This window comes from Colobus angolensis, unplaced genomic scaffold (genome assembly GCF_000951035.1).
Source record: "Colobus angolensis palliatus isolate OR3802 unplaced genomic scaffold, Cang.pa_1.0 Scaffold617, whole genome shotgun sequence".
Lineage (NCBI taxonomy): Eukaryota > Metazoa > Chordata > Mammalia > Primates > Cercopithecidae > Colobus > Colobus angolensis.
In genome coordinates this window covers 719,077-741,443 of record NW_012119788.1, presented here as the reverse complement: position 1 = coordinate 741,443, position 22,367 = coordinate 719,077, and the positions used below count along the sequence as shown (strand labels likewise).

At 38.4% G+C, this 22,367-nt stretch overlaps 1 protein-coding gene across 1 annotated transcript in view; it reads right to left on the bottom strand.

Moving 5' to 3' along the window:
- The window catches only part of LOC105527342 (follicle-stimulating hormone receptor-like), a 149,995-nt gene extending 128,259 nt beyond the window's left edge, over positions 1–21,736 (bottom strand). Inside the window, exon 1 of the mRNA XM_011963631.1 lies at positions 21,475–21,736. Coding sequence (XP_011819021.1) covers positions 21,475–21,626 — 152 coding nt within the window. The 5' untranslated portion in view covers positions 21,627–21,736. The remainder of the gene's footprint in view (positions 1–21,474) is intronic.
- Between the last annotated feature and the right edge of the window lie 631 nt (positions 21,737–22,367).

Sequence of the window (22,367 nt, the reverse complement as noted above, 5' to 3'; positions counted from 1 at the left end):
AGAACTTCTGTAGGACTCAAATATTGCTCTGCCCATCCTATCCTTATGTTATCATGTGACAACTTGAAAAGCCTTGTTCTATTTTTCTGTGTTTGTGCCATGTGTGTGTGCCTCTTCTCTTTAGCTGCATTAAAAGAGTCTATGTGTCAGGGCTGCATCCTTGGCTCTTAAATCCCAGCAAATGGCTGTATACACTGTAAGTGTTTAATAAAGATGTGTTGCCTGGAGTTACACATCCTGGATGATGTACTGCTTTGTTTAGAGTCTCAGTGATTTGCTGTGAAGATGCTGAACTCAGGACTTTGATATAACTTTTGGCTTGTTTTCCATTTGGTACAAGTGCATGCACTCTGTTGGTGAAATTACTTCAGTCAATGGTCAGGACTGTAAATACTCAGGGAAAAGGTCATTTTTGTTTCTATCCTGCTTAGAAGAAAATAAATCTTTTCTTTCCCTTTAATCTAATAAATCAAAGCAGCACTGGAAATCATCCTTTCAGTTATAATTCTATTTCGATGTGTTGCTCACCATATCACACTGTTTAAGAAACTGTTATGTCTGCCAAAAAGAACAATTATTGGCCTTATTTTACGGGTGATAGAGCCATTACCATTCACCAGACCAGTATTTAGGACATGCATACTGAATTATTTTACTCTAGTAATGCACATGGGACACATTAAGGTAAAAAATGGGATAAGTGACTTCATTGCAATAACATTTATTTCCTCCTGGCTTGCCCAACTGTTCTCTTTTGTTCAAGGGCACAGCAAGAACTTCAAAGATGATAATCCTGGGTACCTAACCGCTTTGCTTCTTTCAACCACAACCCACTTACTCTCTGCTTTGCTTGGTGAAGAATGTAGTTGTGGGATTGACTTTCAGAATGACAGTTTAAGGAGCTCTGCTGTCCTGTTCCATAGTGAAATTGATACAAATTACAAAAACCAAACAAAAACTATTCAGAGTTTCTTGAAATGGTCCTAAGGGCAAAAGACAAAGGAGAACACATTTATTCAAGAACACTTATTAAAACTCAGTAAAAAAAAGAAAAAAAGGCAAGTTTGTGGTATTTGAACCAAGACCACTTGTTCCCTCTCTCCTCTCACCTCAGAGTGGGTGGAGACCCCACTCCAGACTGCTCCAGTAAAGAACACAGAGTTCCCTCTTCCCTAGCTCCTAACTATAGGACTTTCTTCCCAAGATAAGGAGGACTTCAGCATTTCTCATCCTTATCCCAGCTGCCCGTTGCTGAGGCTAAGTCCTATGCAACAGCAGTTAACAGGTTGGGGTTCCCTTCTTCTGACCAAGCCACGCTTGTGCAAGCAAGGCTCTACCTTGACCATGCACTGCTGAGAATATGGGTCTCTGACAGCTCTTGTCCCAGTTCATGAGGCACTGAATCCATGTCAGGAGAGTCAAGTTATAAGATCTCACGCTACAAACCACTCAACTGCAAAACACTGCTCAACGAAATAAAAGAGGACACAAATGAATGGAAGAACACTCCATGCTCATAGATAGGAAGAATCAATATTGGCAAAATGGCCATACTGCCCAACGTAATTTATAGATTCAGTGCCATCCCTATTAAGCTACCAATGACTTTCTTCACAGAATTGGAAAAAACTACTTTAAAGTTCATATGGAACTGAAACAGAACTTGCATTGCCAAGACAATCCTAAGCAAAAAGAACAAAGCTGGAGGTATCATGCTACCTGACTTCAAACTATACTAGGAGGCTACAATAATCAAAACAGCACAGTACTGGTATCAAAACAGAGATAAAGACCAATGGAACAGAACAGAGGCCTCAGAAATAACACCACACATCTACAACCATCTGATCTTTGACAAACCTGACAAAAACAAGAAGGATTCCCTATTTAATAAATGGTGCTGGGAAAACTGGTTAGCCAACTGAAAGAGTAGAAAGCTGAAACTGGATCCCTTCCTTACACCTTATACAAAAATTAATTCAAGATGGATTAAAGACTTAAATGTTAGACCTAAAACCATAAAAACCCTAGAAGAAAACCTAGGCAATACCATTCAGGACATAGGCATGGGCAAGGACTTCATGACTAAAACAGTAAAAGCAATGGCAACAAAAACCACAATTGACAAATGGGATCTAATTAAACTAAAGAGCTTCTGCACAGCAAAAGAAACCACCACCACAGTGAACAGGCAACCTACAGAATGGAAGAAAATTTTTGCAATCTACCCATCTGACAAAGGGCTAATAAAGAACTTGAACACATTTACAAGAAAAAAATCAAACAACCCCATCAAAAAGTGGGCAAAGGATATGAACAGACACTTCTCAAAAGAAGACATTTATGCAGCCAACAGACACATGAAAAAATGCTCATCATCACTGGCCATCAGAGAAATGCAAATCAAAACCATAATGAGATACCATCTCACACCAGTTAGAATGGCGATCATTAAAAAGTCAGGAAACAACAGGTTCTGGAGAGGATGTGGAGAAATAGGAACACTTTTACACTGTTGGTGGGACTGTAAACTAGTTCAACCATTGTGGAAGACAGTGTGGTGATTCCTCAAGGATCTAGAACTAGAAATACCATTTGACCCAGCCATCCCATTACTGGATATATAGCCAAAGGATTATAAATCATGCTGCTATAAAGACACATGCACACATATGTTTATTGTGGCACTATTCAAAATAGCAAAGACTTGGAACCAACCCAAATGTCCATCAATGACAGACTGGATTAAGAACCTTGGAATACTGTGCAGCCATAAAAAAGGATGAGTTCATGTCCTTTGTAGGGACATGGATGAAGCTGGAAACCATCATTCTGAACAAACTATCGCAGGGACAGAAAACCAAACACTGCGTGCTGTCACTCATAGGTGGGAATTGAACAATGAGAGCACTTAGACACAGGAAGGGGAACATCACACACCGGGGCCTGTTGTGGGGTGGGAGGAGCAGGGAGGGACAGCATTATTTCTGATTCTGATAGGATGATAAGTGCTTCTCTATGTGCAGGGCTCACTGGAAGCACTCAATCAGTCCTCACTGATGCAAGCAGCAGATCCAGAGACAGACGGGCCTTTTTGTGTACAAGGCAGGGAAATAACACAATGTTAGCAAAAAAAGATGACAAACTTTAGATAGAATGACCAAGAAGAAAAGATAGTAGACTCAAATTAGTAGAATCAGAAATGCAAGATATGCTATTACTACTCACCTTAAAGAAAGAAAAATAATTTAAAGGAATATTTTTACAAATGCACACCAACAAGTTAGATAATTTATAACTTAGATAAATTGGGAAAATCACTGGAAAGACACAAACCACTGAAACTGACTCAAGAAGAAATAAATAATATAAATAGATTGTATCAACTGAAGAAATTAGAATTAGCTGTCAAAAAACGACTTCCAAAGAAAATGCCAGATCCAGATGTCTTCACTGTTGAATTCTACCACATAGTTAATGAAGAATAAATACCAATTATTCACAAACTCTTCCCAAAAGTAAAAAGTGAGAAAATACTTTTGCACTCGTTCTATGAGGCCAGTGTTACTCTGATATCAAAATCAGACAAAACATCACAAGCAAATAAAACTACAGTCTAGTATCTCTTATGAATGTAAATTCAAAAATCCTCAATAAAATATTTGAAAACTGAATCCAGCAGCGTATAAAAATAATTATATGTCATGTTTAATTAATTAAGTTTTATTCCAGGGGTGGCAAAGTTGGTTTAATATCCAAAAATCAATTAATGTAATGTATTAAATCAGTATAAAATAAAACAAATGTAACATAATTGTCTAAATTGACACATGTAAAGCTTTTGACAAAACCTAACACCTTTTCTTGGTAAGAATACTTAACAAAAATAGAAGGAAACTTCCTCAATCTGATTAAAAGGCATCCATGAAAAAACCACCGCTAACATCACATGTAATGATGAGAGATTGGATGATTTTCCTTAAGATCAGGGCCAAGATAATGATGTGTACTTCCACTACTTCCATTCAACACTGTACTGAAGGTTCTGGCTAAAGTAATTCGAGAAGAAAAAGTGATAAAAGGCATACAGACTAGAAAGAAGTTAAACTAATTCTGTTCACAGAAGATATATTCCTGTACATGGAAAGTCCTATGGAATCCACTAAAAATTATTAGAACTAGTAAATGAGTTCAGCAAGTCTCCAGGATACAAAATCAATATACCAAAATCAATTGTAGTTCTCTTTACTTGTGAAGAACAAATTAAAAATAAGAGAAAAAATTCATTCACGATAGTATTATGAAAAATGAGCTTAGGAATAGGTTTAACAAAAGAAGTGCAAAACTTGTATACTGAAAACTATAAAATAATCCTTGAAAAAAATTAAAATAGATGGGAAAATATTACATATTCATAGGTCAGAAGACTTAATATTGTTAAGATGGCAATACTCCCTAAACTAGTCTATAGGTTCAATGCAATCCCTGTTAGTATCCCAGTTGATTTCTTTGTAGAAATTGACAGGCTGATTCTAAAATATATCTGGAATTTCAAGAGACTTTAAATAGCTACCATCCTGAAGGAGAAGAAAGTTGGAGGATTGTACTTTCTGACTTCAAATCTTATTAGAAAGAAATAGTAATGAAGACAGTGTGATACTGACACAAGGATAAATATGTAAGTAAATGGAATAGAAATGATGAGAGTCTAGAAATAAACTCATATATCTATCTTCAACTGATTTGCAACACGGTTCCCAATTGTTTAGTAAGGGACAATTAAATATTCACATGCAAGATTGAAGTTGGATACTTACCAAGTATCATATACAAAAATTAACTAAAAATGGAGAAAAGACCCACATGTAAGAGCTAAAATTATACAACTTCCAGAAGAATCCACAAAGATATAAATCTTCTTAATCTTGGATTTGGCAAAGGATTATTGGATATGACGCCAATAGCACAAACAATAGAATGAAAAAAACACATTGAATATTATCAAAATTTAAAACCTTTATGCTTCAAAGGATACCTTCAAAAAAGTGAAAAGGCTCACATAATAGGACAAAAATATTTGTAAATTATACATGTGATAAGGGATTTATATCTAATAGACATTTAGGGAAGAGATATAAATGTCCAATAAGCACATGAAAAGATGCTTGGCATCATTAGTCATCAGGGAAAGACAAATAAAAACCACAGTGAGATAGCACTTTATACTCAAGAGGATTGCTGGAATCAAGAAGTCAGATATTAAGCAATTATAATGATGTGAAAAAATAGTAAACCTCATACACTGTTCGTGGGAATGTAAAATGGCTCAGCCACTTCGGAAAAATAGCCTAGTGATACCCTAAATTAGGATTAAACATGACTCAGCTAGTGTACTCCTAGGTATATACCAACAAAACTGAAAACATATGTCAACACTAAAACTTGTACACAAATGTTTAAAACAGCATCATTCATAATAGCCCCAAAGTGAAAACAACCCAAAGGTCCATCAACAGATGAATAGACAAACGAAATGTGGCATATCCATACAATTAAATATTTTTCGACCCTTAAAATAGTAGAGAACTGATACATTATAATTTGAATGAACCTCGAAAATATTATGCTAAGTGAAAGAAGACAGTAACAAAAGACTTCATATTGTATGATCCTACTCATATGAAAGTCCAGAATAGAGAAATATAGAGAGACAGAAAGTAGACAGAAAGTGCTTGCTCAGGAATGAATGGAGGATGGGTAGGAAGAAGGATGATAGCTAACATGTATGGGTTTCTCTTTACATTTTCTATGTCTGATAAAAATGTTTTAAAGTTGACACCATCAATGGTGATGGTCGCACATATTTGTGAATATACGAAAAGCCATTGAAATGCACACTTTAAATGAGAAGATTGTATTATATGTGAATTATATCTCAAAGCTATTTTTTTTTAAACAATGCAAAAGTAAAACAAAATACCAGTGGAATTCTAATGCACATAGTATCTGGAAGGTGTTCCCTTGGGTGTGTAGGGTATGAGATAATGGTGGTAGTGGGAGGTCGTCTGTGCAATAGCAAGCTTAAAATTGTTGGCTTTGGCAAGAAAGGACAAACAATACATTTAACTACCCACAAGATCTTAGACAAATCATTTCCTTTCACTGGGCTTCATTTTTCATTTCTAAAACAAGGGGAAGGGGGTAGTATATACTGTCTCAAGCTCATCTGGCAAAGTTTTCTAATTTGAAGAACAATGCAGATTTTCACAGGAGACTTGGCCCACATAGAACTTTAAAAAGGGATTTTGGTGTCTACCATCTATTTTGGATTGTATATAGTACCTTTCTCAATCCTTCAGTTCCTTTGGATGTATATGGAGACCATTTTGCCAAAGCCTATTTTCAGTTAGCTACATTTCACTAAATCAGAGTTTCCTGAAGTGTGGAAGGTAGAATACTTATGAGTTATACACAGTTGGACTGCCTCTGAGAGCCTTTAATATGTATGTGCATGTGAATCTCTAGAATGAGGGTATAGCATGCAGCATTTTCCAAACCAAGCTGACCATGGAAGACCTTTTAAAAATTTACTTTTTATGGAGTGTCATGAAATTAGGGTTGTGAGGCATATACTTGGAGAAATGCTAAAGTGTCAGTCTTTAAATGCTAAAACATTTTTAACTTACAAGAGTTTTTTTTTTTTTTTTTTTTTTTTTGAGACGGTGTCTCACTCTGTCGCCCAGTCTGGAGTACAGTGGCGCGATCTTGGCTCACTGCAAGCTCTGTCTCCCAAGTTCACGCCATTCTCCTGCCTCAGCCTCCCGAGTAGCTGGGACTACAGGTGCCTCCCACCACACCCACCTAATTTTTTGTATTTTTTAGTACAGACAGGGTTTCACCGTGTTAGCCAGGATTGTCTCGATCTCCTGACCTCGTGATCCGCCCACCTTGGCCTCCCAAAGTGCTGGGATTACAGGAGTGAGCCATTGTACCCGGCCCCAAGAAATTTTATGTTTTAAATGCAGAGTATTTGAAATTAGGGCAATCTTTAAGGCTCCAACTATTGATTTACTAATGGTGGTATTGTGACAAGTAGCAGAGGATATATTTGGGGGCAGCTGAGCCAGCTTAGTGCTTCTCAGGTTGTACTACGTAGGGAACTATGGATTTGTTAGGGCAGCTTTGAACTAAATAGTACATCACATCTGACGTAGTTTGAATATTCATCCCTATCCAACTCTCATGTTAAAATGTAATCCCCAATTTTGGAGATAGGGCCTGGTGGGAGGTGTTTGGGTTATGGAGGTGGATCCCTCATGAATGGCTTGGGTCATCCCCTTGGTGATAAGTGAGCTATTGGCTCGAGTTCACACAAATCTGGTTGTTTGAAAGTGTGTGGCCTTTCCCCTGCACCCCCATCCCCAACCCATTCTCTCTCTTGCTCCTGCTTTTGCCATGTGACGTATAAGCTCCCACTTGGTTTTCTGTCATGAATAAAAGCTACCTGAGGTCTTCCCAGAAACTGAGTGATGTCAGCCCTATGCTTCCTGCACAGCCTGCTGAACTATGAGCCAATTCAACCTCTTTTCATCATAAATTACCCAGTCTCAGGTATTTATTACATACTGCAAGAATGATCTAATACTAGAAAAATTAGCCAGGCATGGTGGTGCATGCCTGTAATCCCAGCCACCCAAGAGACTGAGGCAGGAGAATCACTTGAACCCAGGAGGCGGAGGTTGCAGTGAGCCGAGATCACACCATTGTACTACATCCAGCCTGGGCAACAGAGCGAGACTCCACCTCAAAAAAAAAAAGAAAAAAAAAAAGAAAAAAATAAGAACGGTCTAATACAAGATCTAAAATGAGAAAACAAAGGTACAGTTCCCCATATCTAGAGATAAATCTTAGAAAAGGCTATGAGGTCATGATAGGTCAATAGATCAATAATTTTTTTTTCCTGAACTCTACGAAATTTTTAAAATACCATCATCAAGGTTCATCTAATTCAGTGAGGAGTATTTAGAGAGTATTTACAGTGATTCCTGAGCCTCCATTAAGTACTCCATTTTCACATGGCGTTCACTTCTGCTACACCTCTACATCTGCAGAAGATCAGCTACTCAACCTGCTGAGAGTCAACTACTTCTGGGCACCATCTTCTTAAGAAATGTGTACAAGGCAAAATAAAGTTGGAGCCAGCCCTGTCTACCACCCACTCTATAGATATGCATGCATATTGTTCAAACAGCTCCTTGACATTAGCCAGCTTTTGATTACTTTGTAATTTATTTCTGGAAATTGTCATTGCATTTCCTTTTTAGTCCTTCTATTTATTCACAACCCCATTGATTCTTTCTCTCTCCTCCTCATGGAGTAGTTACTCATACCCATCTGTGTTAGGCTGTTCTTGCATTGCTATTAAAAAATACCTGAGACTGTAATTTATACAGAAAAGATGTTTAATTGGTTCATGGTTCTGCAGACTATACAGGAAGTGTGTGGTGCTGGCATCTGCTTGGCTTCTGCAGAGGCCTCAGGGAGCTTTTACTCATAATGAAAGTTGAAGGAGGAACAGGAATCTCACATGGCAGAGCAGGAGCAAGGTAACAGGGAGATACCACACTACAACAACCCAAGTTCATGAGAAGTCACTCACTATCAAGAGAACAGCACCAAGCCATGAAGGATCCACTCCCATGACCCAAATACCTCCCACCAGACCCCACCTCCAACAATGGGGATTACATATCGATGTGAGATTTAGAGGGGACACACATCCAAACTATGTCGCCAACCCTGGCTGAGTGCAGGAGAAGAGTGCAGTGCTAATCTTCAGCTTACTCTATATGGGAGACAAAATAATACGTAAGTTCTATATTAAAGATGAGTCCAGCATTTTAAGTCCAGCAGATGTAGGTGCTCAGATGAAGAGTTTAGACTTTTACTTTAGGAGTTCAGAGTAAAAAGAGGTCCACTGTCTCTTTTTTTCCTGTTCATACAAAGAACAGGCATGTTAAAATCAGGTATATAAGAGATGTCAATTTCAATTCTGATACTGAGAAGCTGAGTGACTTTGGGCTAAATTTTATTTTCTTATTTTATTTATTTCTTAAATTTTATTTTCCTTGTTTCCAAACTAGGGACAGTAATAGCTACAGTGCAAAATTGTTGGGCAAGATGCTATAGGTGGCATGCAGCATAGTGGCACAGTAAGGCTTAGTAGACGTTTGTTACATTCAGTCCTTCCTTCTAGTTATTATGTGCTTGAGAAGCCCTTTCATTTATTCTTTCAACTCATGTATATATTGAGTGTTTACTCTGTGCCAGGGACTATTCAACATGTTGAAATCTTTGCCATCATTCAACTTTAGTTCTAGTTTCTAGTGGTGGGGAGGAAAGTAAAGAAATGAAAACATTCATGTTGTAGTAAGTTTATGAAAGAAATAAAAGTGTCATATGCTAGAGCAATGGGATGTGCTATTACAGTGGAGTGGTCAGAAAGACCTTTCTAAGGAGGTGGCATTTGGGTAGAGACTGAAAAGATGAAAAGTCATCTTGTGTCATCTCATCATGAAAGATGTGAAGAGGAGAGAGAAAAATAGATCTGAGGTAGGAAAGAGCCAGTGTTTCAGAAGAGTAGAAAGGGGTCCAGGGTGACAGGAAGAAGTCAAATCCTGGGGTGCCTTGTAGTCATGGCAAAGCACATTAACTCCAAAAGGAAAGATATTTTGTCTATTTTGTTCGCTGCTGACTCTCTAGCACTTCAAACAGTGCTTGTCATAGTAGGCAGTCACAAAACACGAGTGTAATAAATTTTATTCTAAATGAAGTTCTATGTAATTGGATGTCATATGCCTTTGAAATGTCTCTCTAGCTGCTGCATAGGGTATAGACTGTTAATTCAAGAGAAACAAGGGAATGGAAAAGGTAGGGGACATTGCAGCAGCCCAGGTGAGGGATGATGGTGAATTAAGCTAGAGTGGTGGTAGGGGAGATACAGATAAGCGGGGACTTTGGAGCTACATTTTTTGTGTCAAATCCCCAGCATCTGTTGATGGATTGGATTTGGGAGTGAGAGTTTGGTGACATGTGCATTTATACAGATGATGAAGGCTGGGAGAAGAGATTCTGTGGGGCTTGAGGGGAGGCAATTAAGTGTACTGTTTTCTATTTGTTGGTTTTGAGATGCTTGTAAAAGTGTCAAGTAGAGAAGTCAAGGTTTCAGTTGAATATTACATGTCTTGGGCTCCATAAGGCAGTCAGAAATGGCACACATATTCTGGATGTAGGTGATATTTAAAACTGTCTGGATGAGCTCACCATACAGAGAGAACAGATGCACGACAGAAGAAGGTCCAGGATGAAGCCTGGGAACTCCAACATTTAGAGGCTGAGAAGCAATAGAGAACTTAGCAGAGGAGATCAAAGTTTCGCCTCAGCTATAGGAAAAAAACTAGTGTGGAATCACAGAAACTGAAAGTCAAAAGAGAAACGTGTGTCAAGTATTCGAATGGTCACTGCGCGGAGTGTTCCTGAGAGGTGTATAACATGTGAACAGAGAAGTGACCACAGAATCTGTCATATGAATTGAGCCCTTTCCTCTTATATTCAAGGTTGTAAAATGTGATATAATCACCGTATAAAACATATGGAAGATAAAGAGAAATTTATTGGTACCTGTGACAAGAAGAATTTTCAGGTCAGTGGAACCATGGAGACAGAGCCAGATTGAGTGGGTGAATAATGAACAGGAATTCCTGGGTAGAAATGACATATTAAACAAACAACTATTTGTTTCCTCCTGAAACCCCATTGAGAAGACATTAAGAGAATTTGGTTTTTAAATGAATAAAGCAACAAGGACAGAAGAACAAGAGCAAGAAAATTTTCAGTTTGCAAAGAGGGAGAAATGTGGTTCTGGAACTAGTACTGACAGCATCCCAGAAAACTGAATTAAAATATGCATTTCACAATATATTCCTCTGCTTTGCAAGCACATTAAAGTTTGAGAAGTGTTACTTGGTAGACTCTAGAAAATGGAAGCCAAAGTGATTTATACTGCACCATCCCTAAAACACTCAGGGTTTGGAGGCACTGGTATCTCTAGGAGTGGGGCAGGGGTGGAAATCGGGTAAAATGGATAAAATAAAGAGGATTGGTGGAAAGTATATTTAAGAGGCAGCCAGACTTTCCCCTCAGAACAGTCAGGAGAGTGCCCCTACCCACCCGAGCAACACCCCAAAGATTTATTTTTTAGGGAGCATAAAACAGGGAGTTTCTGGACTTGAGGATGCCAGATACCACTTACGACTGCTGGCTGCTGAGACCCTAGCCCTTTTCCCAGTCACCAGAATGCTGGTAGTCAGGACTTTATCCTCCAGTAGGAGTTTGGAAGAATTTTCTCCAGGAAATTCAACCAGCCCCAGTCAAGACGTAAAGATTTTGATGCAGCAATTCCCCGACAAACAGCCTAGCTGTTTCTTTGACTGAGGTTCTTACATCTGCTGCTGCTGCTCTTGTTGCTCTTCTTCCTCCAGAATCTTACCCCAAACATTTGCTTCCAGAGCCACCTTGTAATTTTCCTATCTGACTAGCATAACTGTTTGTGCTTCTTTCCCCGTATTTCTAGTATTTGTTTGGGGGAATGAGATGCCATTCCAAGACTGTGTGTTCTTATTAAAGGAGTTCAGCAGATTTTCACAATCGGGGGCCTGATAAGCAATTTTGCTACTGGATTCCAGATGACCTCTTTGGTGTTCATCATAACTGTCATATTTTCTTTCATTGCTTTTCCAGTTTGTTTTCTAACTTAAAACAATGTTTCTTGTTGCATTTTCTACTGTAGTCTCCAGCGTATTTACTGACAGAAATGCTACACTGCTTGCCCACAAAACAAACAGAAATTACATGAAGGTTTCTTCCTTTCCTGCCCTGACGAGAAATTAGCCTTGACGGGTACATGGTAGTGGCAAGGGTTTGGTGCTGACTGTGGATAACTGCTCAGGCTGTGATCTGATGGTGGACAGTGATCATTCTTTTGCATTTAATTTGTTTTTCTATCCTAAAGCTAACATAACCATGCCAAATAGTTTGAAATTTAAAGGACAAGGAAATTACTTATAAGTTCAAGAGCATTCTGTAATTCCTTATTACTGTCTCCCTTATGCCAAAGCAGAATTTCTTAAGGGGTGTCATTTTTGGAGGGCTATGGGCTTTGTTAAGATTAGCTCTGGTCTTTTACTAGATTCAAGATTATCCCAGCTGCTTTGGGGGAAGCTGGCATACACAGCCCATTGACAGGTAAACTTTTACCCAACAGACGTAAAATAGTATTTATGAATACGAGCAGTTTTGGAAAAACAGTGAAGTTGGCAAAACAATGCAGCCTACGTATTCCTTTGGTGCTCTTTTCTATCTTCTGTGTTAACTTCTTTTATCCAAACTGAAAAGATTCACTCTCTTGTATTTTGACAATTTGTAAACTTCTAGTCAAACTTAAATATTTGGACATATTTCCATTGAACCCTATCATTAATTTGCTGATTGTTCATTATATTTTAGTTCAGGTCTGTGTCCTTCCTGTAAAATAAAGCAAGGGTTTGCTATCTTTAAAGCAACGGAGTATTTTGAAAGTGGCTTTGTATAGTCCCTGAAATCATCCCAGGGTGGTCAAGAGGGCAAATCTAGATAGGATGGGCCAGTGGCTCTCTTCTCATCACCTCTCTTCTGGCATCACGCAGGCAGGTATCCATTTCTTCTAGCTCTCACAATCTATGATTTCAGATGGCACAAAGCAACATGCAATTAGTTGTCAAATTAGTGATTTTGACAATGACTATTCTGAGTTCTGAGAGAGATACTGATAGTTGCGAGTAAGAGCAAGGAAAAACATTGTCATTGCTTGTTTGAATTCTTCTTTTTTAGCAACTTCATGAGGACAGGGATCTTGCCTTTCCTATTGATTCTTTTCTCTCCAGTACCTAATATCGACCCTTGCACATATATAATTAATAAATATTTGCTGTTTAAAGAAAACTTCATGAAAAATAGCATCTTTTCTTTGGTCTCAAAGGTGAGTAATATTGGAGTAGGAGAATGTATTCAGGCTGGAGAAAATAGTACTTGAGTAGGGGAATATAAAACATATTTGGAAGCTGACGAGTAGAAAATAGCACATAGAGCATAGGGTTGAGAGGATGGAAGAGAAGAGATGAGACAGAAGAGTTAATGTGAGGCCAAAATACAGAGGATCTTAATGCCAAACTTGTGATTTTGGATTTTTGTTCTGAATTTGGGCATTGGTGCCCACAGACGAATTAAACCAGGACAAGATCTCAGAGCAGGGATCTGGGAGGGAAGAAGATGGAAAGAAAGCTCAGAGACCAATTCAGAGGCTACTATTGCGAGACGATGAGGAACCACAAGAGGCAATGCCATTTTCTAGGGATGTAATCCTACCTTACGAACCAAAATTTTGTAGACTTTCTTAAAGGTGACAGAATATTTGAAACTGAAGCCACTTCAGAAAGTCTAGTGCTCAAGGGTGTGGCCCTTTCATATAAGGGGCCTTTCTTTCTTGTGTCCTTATTCCAAGAGAATTCAGGAGGGATTCAGTGCTCAGAGACCTGTCAGCCCCTATTTAGTTATGAAATCATTGCTGGAGATAGGATCCCTCATAAATTCTTTGTTTAAAACCCCTCAACAAATAAAAAATATCAAGAGAGAGAGATGTTTGTGTGGGGGTTTTCCATGCTGCATCTCAAAATAACAGAACTATTCAGCCCAAGGGAAACATGCTTACTCCCTAAATCCCACAAGCGAGATGAGAGGAGCATAAGGATTACACAGCCGCCGGAATCTGATGCCTAGGGAAAGCCTATTGGTTTGGGGAAGTTTGGTGCCTGAAGATACTTGTAAAATCAAAGCATCTGAGAATTGAAAAAATCTCAGCATCATTTTACATAAAACTTTCATCAAGTTTGATGAAACTTTTGATGAATTTTCTCTCAATATCCTCAATTTGTTGATTTTTCCATTTCATCGAAACAGTTAAACTTTTGAGGTCCCTATTTCTCAGAGGTTTTCATCAAGCTTGCCATTAGAAAGATACAAAAATGGGCTCAGCTGGCATTCTTCATGGTTTCTGACACAGGACTCTGTGGTAACTCTATGTTGGCTCTTGCTGAAAAAGGTATGAGAGACGAGATGAAAAAAAGAACTCATGTCACTCTGAAGACTAAAAGTATAATTGAATTCAAGGGCGTAGCACGGGTTTGGCTGCTTTATTCAAATCTTATTTTGCGTATCGTTTGAAGATTTTCAGATCAGCCAGCCTATTTCATACGAAAGAACAAGGTAATGGCATGTTCAGGTCAGAGATACAAAACATGCTCTGAGATACTCCAGGGAGAGGTCAGATTAAGAACAAACATCCATATCTCATTATAATCAGATCCTAGGCAATTAAAAATAATTACTCTCTTTCCTAGCTGACCTTGTGGGCTATATAAGCTAAAATCTAGTCTAAACAAAGCTAAATTGGAGACTCTAAATCTAAGAGCCTAAAGAAAAAGTATAGTCCAATCAACCACAGTGACTAGATAACCCAATTAGTGGCTTTGGAGAAAGATAATCAAAAGTTAAATGAATTTCCCATTTGCTGCCACAATGTCCTACTTTTGAAGCATAGGTTTCTTATAGTAGAGGACTTGGGTGAGGAAGGATAGCTTGCACCTTTAGGTAAACAAGGGGGTTTTATCATTACCAAGCAAGTGCAGTTCTCCGCTATCAAACCCCTACTCTTCAATTGCTAATAATGACTCTGTAAATTATAGCTGTTAGCCAATTCTCAGGATAGACTTCATCTTCTACTTTAAAGGATTCTTTCCCTGCAATGTAATTTCCACTTTTTCTCTTTCAAGGTGCTGCATTCTATAGCTGTTCCTTTAGTCGTTTTTTTTTTTTTTTAACTCTTCTGCAGGGAATATAAACCTCCCTTTCCCCCAGTCCAATTAAATTCCAAATGTTGGACATAGACATATCATTTCTCACAAAAGTAGGTGCAGGATTTTATGTCAAGAGAAAGAATTATGTATATATTAGTGTGAACGTTGTGCTGTTTGTTTCTGTCAAAGAAGTATCTAAACAAGGCTATAGGAGACTCCAAACATGGGCACTCAGGGCAATTTGCACAGTGGGATGTTCAGTTTTGATAATAAGACAGAACTGCAGCAATAAAAGTACAACTGAGGAATATAGAAAACTTAAAATTCAGGGTCTAGAATATGACCTTAATTGGCAAAAATTATATTTTTTGAACATTTCTGTCTGGTTTAAAGTGATTTTGTTTGGGCAAAATCACTATCCTCTTTTCAATATTTTTGTTAGGTATGGAGAGGCACGTATTATTACATAAGTCAAGAGAATTGAATGATGTGCCTAGAGTATAGAATATTCAACTTTTAACTTAGTAGACCTTGTTTCTAGTCAAGGTTTCTTTCTGTATAAATTAATGGATTCTGGAATGACACACAGGAATTTTCTTAAAACAAACACATAAAAAAGCAAGGAAAATAAGAAAGCTATCAAATCTTATACTAGTTCACTGCAGGAGAAAGCAATAATCATCTTTTATAAGAATCTTTTATTCAATACTGAGGAGCAGAGCAAGTAAACAGATGTAATTCCTCCTGATTTATCGAATCATTTGTTCTACCTGTAATTGAGGGTCCAGAATACGCATCATATTGAACCAGACACACTAAGGTGTTTAAAGGACATTTTCACTACAGTTGAGGAAATATGGCACACATGAAAAATTAAATGAAAGGCAAGATTAAGTGTGAAATGAACTGCACCAGTGTTTGAATGAAAGCAAGCTTAAATAAAGACAGAGTGGTAAAGGAAGACTTCATGAAAGTGGCAACCTTTGAGCAAGATTATAATAAGTAGGTTGAATTTCAAGAGACAAAGAATAAACTGAGAATAGTACAAACGAGGCATAACGTAAAGACACAGAGAGGTAGAAATGCACAAAGTATGCTTGAGAACAAGACCATATCAGCCTTGTGGAGTAGGCTCCTGCTGAAGAATAAAGAGAGATAAAGTCAGAAAGATGAGCTATTGAATGATTTTGAACTGGGAAATCACAACATGGTGGCAGTGATGTTTTATGGAGAAAATAGAATGACAGTGTGCAGGCTAGTTTGGAGACAAGAGGGACTGATAAGAAAGAGATAAATTAAGAAGTAATTATATAACCCAGGATTTAGATTGTCAGGACCCAAGCAAAGATGATGACAATTTTTTTAAAAAAGAATATTACTATTAGTAGCAGAAATATGAAAGGAGCTTATAAACTGATTAGATGGGTGACCAGAAAAGTTTGAAACCTATATGTTGAGGAGAAGTAAACTGTCAACATTCAACAAATGAGGAAGTTAGGAATGGTTTTCATAGTTCTGTAATCCATTGTTTGATCTTCTCTTTCTTTACCTCAGAACAGGTAATACCTAGTTACCTCATGGTTACCGACAGTCTGTACTTCAGAACCATCTCCTTCATGAGAACACAGCACACTTTTAAATACCTACTTCTCAGGCACAAAGCAATAAAAACCCATCCAAGGGTCCTTTTCTAGCTGTGATATTGAGCACTGAATTTGAGAGTCAAGAGGCCTGGGTTGTGGTTTAGACTTTAGAAGGAATTTATCCTGATGGCTGGGGTTGGATAGACCAGCCTTTCCCAAAGTGTGCTCTGTGGAATGTTAATCCTCAGAATGCTCTTAGAAAAGTGACTCAGTTTGCAAACATCAAAAACTCTGTTTCACTCTTAGACATCACAGAACGCCTTGGTATAGCAAAGGCTACCCTTTTCGTACACAATTGATACATCCCTAAGAACTAAGGACCTATTAAAGACTAACCTAGATGCACTTTAAAATTCTTAATAATAATCTGTGGTTATGGAATATGGAGATCTAAACCAGGACAAGAAAATAAGGAATGTAAGGCAAAGAAAGAAAATGAAAAGAGGAAAAGATAATTTGATAATTAGAAGTAAATGCTAGTGAAATGAGATTGCAATGAGATATGGGAACTTGCTATGAGGACAAGGTTTAACACAGGCAGCCTATAATATAATCCCAGGACAGGTTTCCTTAAGACAGGAATGAGCTTTTCTTCTTTAGTATTATAATCATCTGACCCCGCTGAAGAAAAACATCATTGCGTCCATACTGTTGCTTAGACTTCAAATTTCAGATGTAGAATGGGTGTTTGCATTCTCCTTAGGAATTCTAACTCCAGGAAGAGTAAAGTAAGATCAAAGGCACTTTTCTAGATCCACTGACTGCCTCTAGGTGAAGCTGAGTTTCTAGGATAAGTCAGAAACCAAAATTCCTTTCACTATGGTCAGAATGAACCTGCTCTGTGAGTTCTTGGCAAATATGGACAGCATTAAGGGACACATTTTCTTACCCAGAAAGTAAGTCCATGGAGACTAAGTGCTATGTACACTGGGAGGAGATTATTCTTAAACAAACAGGAGGTTGTAAACTACCTCAGAGTTACAAAGATCTTTATATCAATTTTCCAAATCAGTCTCACATCTCTTGACTGACTTGGTCCTCACGAAAGCCCTCTGTGGTAGATAATTTTTGCCTAATATTTTACAGTTGAGAGCAACATTATCATCAATAATAACAACATGAGAGACATTGTGCAAAGTGTTTTACCCACATTGTCTCATGTAATCCTCATAGCAGCTCTGCCAGTTAGGCACACATGGTGATTTCCATTATACAGCCAAAGGTCCAGATAACCGAGCTAAATTTAATGGAACATCCTGGATTTAAACTCAGGTCTCTCAAATTCTAAACACTCTGCCATCTCTGACTCATCAGAACCAGCTAAAGGCTGCCCGTAAGTGACCCTGCTCCATACATTAGTACTTTCTCCACGGTGCCATGCTGCCTCAGGCTGCCTAAACCCCACTCAAACTGGTAATATTTAATCCATTCTCTCAGCTATAGTCTAAATCAGAAGTGGGCAATACACAGTCTATGGGCCAAATTTGGCTTGCCCCATGTTTTTCTATGGCCGGTGAGCTAAAAGTCTTTCTCACCGTTTTACATGGTTGAAAAATATCAAAATAATGCTTTTTTTGTGACATGACAATTATATGAAATTCAAATTTCTGTGTTCATAAATAAAGTTTTCTTGGAACATGTCCGTGTTCATTTACATGTTGTTTATGGCTGCTTTTCTGCTACTGTGATAGAGGTGAGTAGTTGCAAGAGATTGTATAGCCCATAAAGCTGACTTCTGGTTTAAAATGGAAAGGACTATTTTTTTTTTTTTTCCAGAATAAGAAAGGTATAGAGTCAGATGATGTTCATTTCACACAGCATGCAGAGGAGATATAAAAGACTCAAATTTGGATCCTAGCTCTGCCGTCCAGGAGCTGCAGGGATAATTGCCCAAGCTACTCAACTTTTTTTGTGCTTTGGTTTGTCTTATTTGAAAAACAGAGCAATAATTCCAAACTTGCAGTTTTTGGTGAAGTTTTAATGAAGTAGTATGTACAAAACATAGTGCATAAAGCAAATAGTAGGAGCCCCTTAGTAAATGAAATCTACTTGCCTGTTGATGGTGCTTTGGTTCTTTTAGCATTAATATCAGCATGGGCAGATCATAGGAAATTAGCAGTCTTTCGTAATAGCTGGCAGATGTATCAAATGAAATGAAACTGCTGCAAGGTGAATGGAATGATAGGATAAAAATGTACATAGTAAAATGTAGGAATTGTTTTCCACCTGGTGAGCCTGAGTAACAATGAGTAACAATGAGGCTTTGATGGATTAAGCAATTGCAGTCAATGAAGTCCAATAATCCATCCACCTACACCTCATGTAATCATCATTAAAGTTGATACCCAAATTTGGAAGACTGTAAGGTAAATTAGCGATACTTAGTTGAACAGGCCATTTCATCCCTCTTCTGCCATTTACGTAGATAACCTTGATTCAGTCTTTTTAAGGAAGCAAAAATAAAGATAATTACTCTTTCATTCTAACAGTATGTCTGAGTTCTAATTCACTTGACATTTTATCTGCTCTTCAGTGATTAACACATTGACCTCAAATAATTTTCCTTATTAAAAATCTAATAGACAAAGCAACATTTCTCTTCTTATCTCAGTACACCTTTCCAGGAAGATTGCAAAGCCAAACTCTAGGATGGTCCACCTCAAGCCCTACCAATGAGTGTGCAGACGACAGAATCTTCTTAAGATTGGGTATTTGGGAGAGCTTCTAAAGGTCTCAACTGTACTCCTTCCTTAGGCGGAGGAAAATGCCAACAGCTGGCAAGAACTTCCTTTCCCTTTCTTCGTTTTATGCAACTTTGTCCTCTGTTACATACACTGAAATAAGGAATTGACCTAGAGCTAGCCTGTCAAGAAAGTGAAATTTGTTTCTGGTGCTCTATTCATCGCATTCTCTCCCATAATCTCTTTCCACACTGTCTCAATACCTCATACTCTCTTTCCTTAGTTGCAAAATGCTCTTGGCCAGAGATGTGTTTTAGTTATTAATACGTTAGCATTACTTTTTTTTCAAAAATTTGTTATCTTGCTCCTCTCATAGTAATTCATACAAATACACTCCCTGAAGCTTTAGGATGTGGGGATGGATTTTCTTTCTTTTCTTTCTCTTTCTTTTCCCCTTTCTTTCTCCGTCTCTTTCTCTTTTTTGGCCTATGTTTTCTTTGCAGAATGAAAAAAGAAAATCTCTCTTCTGGTAATGATATTTCAGAAAACAGACAGGCTAATGTGGAATCACCCTAAAATTAAAACTTGTTTGGGGCTGTTTGTTTTACCAACTGGATGGCATGGCTTGACCTACGTAGAAACATTGGAAGAAGTGGAGTAGGTCCAGGAGAGGTGGAAATTAGGATGTAGGGGGCATCTATATCTTTTAGTATTCACGATAATTCAACCAAGAAAGCTGTATTAAAATGGCTTCAAAAATGAGGAACTTGAGGCTCAGAAGGGATTAAGTAATCATTGAAAGTCGCTTAGGAGCAAATGACTTACAGGAGCTCAGGTACATTGGCCTTCTCCTGTGCTTATATTTACCTAACAAACCAGATGGTCTTTGTGCATTTCACATTCTTTAGCATAGTCAGGAGTAGCTGTCTAATCTGAGACAGTGTAGCCAAAACACAGAGCTGGCCAGTTATTTTCCCTGCCTCTGCAGCTGCCTCTCGATAAGGACTGAAGACTTGAGATGTTAAGGAGAAATGTGGCAAGCAGAATCAACCAGGTCTGCAAGTCTGCAACTCATTGTCCCTGAGTGAAAATCTGAAATGCAACACCAACATGTTTCAGTGTCCATATGACAATTGGTGAACTAAAGAGATGACCACCTTCTTCAATTAAATGCAAATCATCCATAGCTTTAAGTGACAAAGGTTGAAACAGACTTCTATTTAAAATCCTTGCAATAAAAACACAGAGGGTATCTAAAATCCCTGAGTCCCAACTTGCTAGTTCTCAGAGAAAGCAGTAACTGCACAATTAAACAGGCTTGCCTCACTGTTGCTCTAATAGAGTCAGACACGGGGGTTGGGAAACAAAACAAAACAAAACAAAACAGTAGACTGTGAGTCAAAAGGCCTGATTTCTACTTTTGGCTCCATCTCAACTCATCACAAGAGTCTGAAAAATCCTCTTTACTCTTCAGACACCAGATTCCTAATTTGCAAAATAAAAAGATAGAGTGAGATGATGTCTAAATTCTTGGCCAGCTCTAGGAGTCTACTTCGTGTTAAAATAGTTAAGTAAATTTCTAAATTATTAATCACATTTTTTTCCAGTTGTGTAAAATATTATCCTGTATTTCTCCCTCTCTCTGCATCTTTCCTATCTTTCTTTCTTTCTTCATGCCCTCTCTCTTCTCTACCACCTCCTTTTTACCCCTAAAAGCAGAATCTCAGTTCAGGAATTATTTCCTGGTGCCTTCAAAGCCACAAAGACTCTGGCCTTTTAGATTCAGTGTCCTCGGGAGACATAACTTGTGTATTCTGTTTAGATCAAAGCCGCCTTTCTGCCTCCAATTCTGGGTCTCCTAAGTTTCTACTTTGCCTTCATTTTCCTTTTCTGGTTCCACTAAAGAGAGTATGAAACCCAAGAGCAAATGCATTGAAAAGACTAAAAACTTTTCCCTTTGCCTTTGGATTTGGGTTCTCCACTGCCGTTCTCTGACAAATACTGATACAAACTCTCATCTAAGATTCTTGGAAAGCCACAGGCAGGAGGGTTGGGCTGGGGAGTTTGTTGTTTTATTCAGGACTTCGGTCAAGGGGCAGAAATATTTCAGCCTAACAGATATCAGCCTAATGTAAAAATAATAATAGTACTCAATGCACAAATGCCACCCATGCCGTTGTTCCCGCTCCCTCTGATACTCACAGTTCAACCGCATTCCTCGGGAGGTCAGAAGGAATCTCTGTCACCTTGCTCTCTTGGCAGAGAAAAACCCTGTTAGAGCAGTGACAGATCCGATGATGACATCCTGAGCCCAAGCTCAGGAATGCCAGCAAAGAGACCAGGAGCAGGGCCATAATTACACATCCATCCACCTGCTTTCTTCCTGCATTTGCAGAGAAAAACCTCCACAGATCTCAGAAGCTCCACACAGTGCCCTTATGAGAAAAGATCTGACTTGAGAACTGGTAGGGTCACATGACCCACCAAGGGATGCTTTTTTTTTGGTTACTTCCAGGCAAGATAAGCTACTCTGTTTTCCTTCAAGATTGGGTTTCTTACACCCTGACCTAAGGAACACAGCAAATAGAACCGTTAGGCATGTCTGGAATAGTTTGCATTATTTCATTGCAAAAGTCTCCTTGCTGTTCACCATTCTCTTCTCAACAGAATAACGTGATTGACTTTCTCCAAAAAAGACACAACACACAATATGACACATCACTAAGAGGGGTACTAATAAGTGAAGGGCCAGGACCTTCAGTCTTTAGCATCAATTTCTTCCACCAGCCCACCTGAGAGAAAACCAATGCTTCTGGGTTGCATTCAATGATGCTTTTTTTTTTTTTTTTTTGCTGTAATTATGCCAAAAATGGCACTATTCAGAAACAGGCAGATGGGTTAGCAAACCCTAGGCAGATTTCCATAGGTGGGAGGTACTTCTGATAGGGTTATCTGTAGGAATAATTGACTGAACTGAGTGACCTAAGAAATGGGCTATGTTTCCAGTGGAGATTTAGTAAATGCCAGCACATCCACCCCCTCATGCATATCCTGTCTGCCTTCTGGCATTTCCAGGCTCTGAAGATTGCCCTTGC